Source organism: Clupea harengus, unplaced genomic scaffold (genome assembly GCF_900700415.2).
Source record: "Clupea harengus unplaced genomic scaffold, Ch_v2.0.2, whole genome shotgun sequence".
NCBI lineage: Eukaryota > Metazoa > Chordata > Actinopteri > Clupeiformes > Clupeidae > Clupea > Clupea harengus.
In genome coordinates, this window is record NW_024880945.1 from 1 (window position 1) to 4,998 (window position 4,998).

General features: G+C 43.0%; 1 protein-coding gene across 1 annotated transcript; it reads right to left on the minus strand.

The window, feature by feature from the left end:
- Positions 1–297: 297 nt before the first annotated feature.
- On the minus strand, positions 298–2,765 carry LOC122132743 (solute carrier family 12 member 3-like). Its single transcript, XM_042707328.1, has 7 exons — positions 2,568–2,765; positions 2,184–2,333; positions 2,027–2,102; positions 1,716–1,811; positions 1,356–1,495; positions 983–1,093; positions 298–509 (listed from the first exon to the last, which is right to left on the minus strand). The coding sequence occupies exons 1-7, from the start codon at positions 2,763–2,765 to the stop codon at positions 369–371; spliced, it is 912 nt and encodes a 303-aa protein (XP_042563262.1). The 3' UTR covers positions 298–368.
- Positions 2,766–4,998: the final 2,233 nt, after the last annotated feature.

A 4,998-nucleotide genomic window follows, 5' to 3' on the forward strand; every position in this document is an offset into this window, starting at 1 on the left:
GAAATTGTCAAAGAAGACACCGCTGCCACTCCTCTTATCCGGAAGCAGGTTGTCTATAAATATCTCCCCTGGAACAGGAAAACACCAGAGGTGAACAAACCCCCAGTTAGCTTGCAGAAGCAGAAAATGAACTCATGGCATTTTTTTATGTAAATGATCCAGATGAACAGAAAGAATGTCTATGTTCAAAGATCTCTAGTCCAAATGAAACTGTTTATTTTCTTCTCAAATATACTCAATGCACTCAACTTGTGTTACCTATTGGAATTCATATCTAACTACAAAATGTGCTAAGAATAATAGCTAAAACAATAAAAAATAAGGTAAATTAAGGTAAAGTGAAAATACATTTAAATCAGTGTAAATTGCTATGGGTTCGTTCGGTTGTCACACATACTGCGATAGCTGAAGAAACCTTGCGCTTGTTTTTCAGGTGTGGGAGGAAGAAATGTGCCAGCAAAGTAGTTGGCGAAGGTCACCATGAGGACCAGGAAGAATAGGATCTGAGTCTGAGAGAGAGAGAGAGAGAGAGAGAGAGGGAGGGATGGAGAGAGAGAGAGAAAGAGGGAGGGAGACAGAGAGAGAGAGGGAGAGATGGAGAGAAAGAGGGAGGGAGAGATAGAGAGAGAGTAAAAGAGAGGGGGGAGAGAGGGAGAGAGAGAGAGGGGAGGGGGGAGAGAGAGTGAAAGAGAGGGGGAGAGAGGGAGAGAGAGAGGGGAGGGGGGAGAGAGAGGGGGGAGAGGGAGAGAGAGAGAGGGAGAGAATGAGGGGGGTGAGAGAGAGAGAGAGAGAATGATAATTATGAGATAGATAATAATGGATACAAAATAAAACGTTTTAAAAAACAAATTAATAAAAACTAGATTCGGGGGAAACTACTATTGTAGATAGCTTACATTACTACTACTTACTTATCCTAATTTGATCCTTTTAAATCTATTTAAGACTGACATCAACATACATGTCCCTTTAAAGGCATTACCTTAGCTTCCCACTCCATTCCAGCCAGTGAGATGAGGAGGAGCAGGGTGACTGTGATCACGCCAACTATGCGCACATCATTGACCTCGTCCACCATGATGACATCATACTCCTGTGGAACACACAAGATGACATCATACTCCTGTGGAACACACAAGGCCATAAATACACCTCGTCCACCATGATGACATCATACTCCTGTGGAACACACAATATGACATCATACTCCTGTGGAATACACAAGATGACATCGTACTCCTGTGGAAAACACAAGGCCATAAATACACCTCTGGTGTCTCGTTCATCTTTTGAGTCTCGTTTATCTAGCACTGGTTCCAATCACTTGTAAGTGTGTCTACAGGTGTGTCTCTCACTTTGAGAAGGTCCCGGACAGTCTCAGCGAACCCGATAGTGTTCAGAGAACAGGCCAGGGCGTTGGCGAAGGAGAAGACCATCCCAATGGGTCCCCCCATTTCTGGGCCCAGTGTTCGGGAGATCATGAAGTAGGCGCCCCCTACAGGAAGAGCAGAGCATTTATTTTACAACTCTCCCATTCTCTTGAGGTTTTAAAACAGTATATTAAAACTGTGTGTGTGTGTGTGTGTGTGTGTGTGTGTGTGTGTGTGTGTGTGTGTGTGTGTGTGTGTGTGATTATGTATGTATGAGAGAGAAGGAGAGTGACAGAGAGAGAGAGAGAGAGAGAGAGAGAGAGAAAGTTCTGAGATATGTTTTACCTGACTTTACTCTCCCATTGGTGGAAATGGCAGACACAGAGAGAGCTGTCACCGAGGTTATGAGGACAGACAGGAGGATGATGACCCAGGTGAGAACTGCATAAGGGAGTGAGCACTACCATTTAATAAAACCCACAGCATTTCATTCCATTTATGAATCTGAAACATGACTTTCACGAAGCCAATCTTTTTAGGAACATATCTTTCATTAAATGTTAGGATTGACATGTACACAGATGTGGTTAATATAAAAGTAAAAATGAAAGTAAGTAAGTCAGTAAGACAATTGAATCGTTTCAGAAATGACTCACTGATGCCTGCCCGAGATGTGATTATGGACAAACGAAGAAAAAGAATGACTCCCCAGATGTTAAGCATACAGCGGATCTGAAACACACAGTAGGCAAATAGCGTCAAACGTCTGTCTAGTGTGTGCATGCGTGCGTGCGTGCGCTCGTGTGTGCTTACCATGACCCCGGTAACCCAGCCAAAGCGGACTGGTGGTTTTGCCTTCTTCGCCCCGTGTGTGCTTGCCCCATCAACATCGCCCTCCACTTCTGGGATGCCAGGCAGACTTTCGTTTCCCGAGCCCTCAGCATTACTGGCAGTATCTCCATCCTACGCAAAACAAACATTACCTCATACCGGTTTCTGCAGGTGCTTAGAGTAACAGTGTATTGCAAGGATGGAACGAAATGCAGTGCTTTAAGATCAAATGCTTTGCTTTAGCCATTGTTTGAACTTTTCTACATTATTACTATTATTTAAAATTATATTTTGGTGTTAGTTGGCTCGTAAATATCCCTCCTCACAGAACTGCTGGTAAACGTAAGACCAGCGGAAAAAGCCTACATCATAAGCCTTGCGGAGAAACTCCAGGGATGGTCTACTACGCCGCTGGCGACCGGTGAAGGTTGTGTTGGCATAGAAGTCTAGTTGTGGCACCACGTCAATGGTGCTATAGAGGGACGGTCGTCTGGCGTCCTGCTTAGAGCCCCGACGCCCCTCGGCACTGTCCGCAGCTTCAGCCTCTATGGAGACTTGAGTCATCTCGGTAGATCTCCCAGCGGAATGAACACCTGAAGAAGCAACGTCTTCGTGCGCAACGTAGCTCGGCGGTGCTTCTTCACTGATGGAGAAGCGACCTTGAGGAATGATATCGACATTGTTTGCTTTTCCTTTGGACAGTTTGTGTCCCATGCTTGAGGGTCTGGTTGTTTCTTTTCTGTAAAGACACAAAAATGTAGGCTATGACTCCTGCAGATTTTTGTATGAATTAGCAACACACGTGTGAAAGTATATTGTAAAATCACAGCAGCAAACGAGAGAGAGAGAGAGAGTGAGAGAGAGAGAGAGAGTTTTAATTGCTCGTTTGCTCGCCTCTGCATACCACAGTTCCTTAACATCACTGTGCTTGGTTCCCCGCGACCACACGGAGCTCTAATTGGCTACTTTGTGGAGCGAGGCTAAAGGAGGATTCTAACACGGCACCCAGTCCATTAGTCGTGTTTTCTTTAGCTGATAGAATTGTCTGGAGGTGTTTGAAGTCAATTTGTCATCATGAGTCAGACATTTGCATCTCACGCTAAGCTCTCTGACGTTGTCTATTGTATAACACGTTCATTGAAAAAAACATAGGGTCCAGCATTTTACATCTGTACTATATTTGACAGGTAGTATTATGTCAACATAGGAACTTAAGTCATTTTAGGCCTTACTCGTACATAAATTCAACAAATGCAAATTATTCATGCTTGACATTGCCCTTTTAATTTCCCCAGATGTAAATAAACATGACATCAAAAAACATTACTGACTCATCTTACAGCATCCACAAATGTGAAATTGAGTCTCCGGAATAATAAACATACCAGAAAAGAAAAAAAAACGATCTTACTGACCTCCTCTTAAATAGTGGTCCTTTGTGAACGAAGTGGCTGGAGTATAAGAACTCCACACGATTTTAAAATGTCATCAAAAGATCACTTATTTATACGTTCAATGGTAACACCTCTCCTCATCCTGCTCCTCCTATTCCCCGCTCCCTCAGTGATAATGACTCCATTCAACACTGGTAAGTGGTCACCAGTCAGATAGCCCACATATGTCTTAAATGCGTACTGTTGTCCACGCATTTTCTTGTGTGAGTGATTAGCAATTTTTCTTAGATACCCGATAGGACAGAACGCGTACTGATAGTGGAATAGAGATTAGATTCAAACACTCTGTTCACACAGCATCAAAGGAGTGATGTGACACAACAGCTGCAGCTCTAATTGTGCATTTGATAATTGGAATAAATTGAAATAATTTTATGGAAAAATATTTTGAAATCTTAGATTTTGGATTGTACGGCCAATTTTTTTCACTGACATTAACGTTTCGACCAACCAACTGCACTGGACAAGTGCGAATAGTTGTTGTGGAAACCTGGGGTACGTATAACTGCGAACCCTGGGCCCTGACAGAATATTGTCCCTGGTTCATTTAATTGATTCCCATACCCCGCTGTGGGTTTTTGTGGACCTTCTCCAGTTTAGGGCTCCTGAAATCATAACCCTTGACCTCACTAAGCAGGACACTTGTGGAAACCCACGTGATTAACGAGTGGCTATATCCTGAATCACATTCGGTTGACGACAGTTAAGGGTGCTGGACAGATTCCTTTCTTTGTAGGTGTTGCTAGGAATATCAGATATTTACAACTTCATAACCACTGAAGACCGAGTCAGGAGTGTCGTATTTACAGACACACATGCAGCTGAGATAGGCTATGGTACTATGGACTATTTATATGGACATTTGCATAGATTAACTATGACTATTGCTTTGAATTTTTCACTGGAAAGTCCAGCAAAACCACAGCGCAGAACACGGGTTAAGCTATCAAACAGGGTCACATCTTTATGAAAAGAGTCCAATTCTATATTTATCCACTCGACGAAAACCTCTCTGATTAAAGTGACGATTATTAACCATATGTCAATAAGTGGTGGAGATCCGAGGACTAGGAAAGATATACATTCGCTCCCGGACCAAAAACACAACTAAATGATTTCGATTTGACACGTCTATAATCAAACATTGTTTGTTATGTCTCTGCCATCACAAGGCAACATTATTTCTTGTGACAGTTAGTAATTAAATATAGAACAAGTAGCAGCTAGACGCAGTGCCAAATTCTATTGTTAGAGCACCTCTACCCGACATAACGCACCGATTAACTCGCATTGTTTCCAACCCGAGAGAAAGTCATAGGTCTTCGTCCGCCAGGACTACCTGA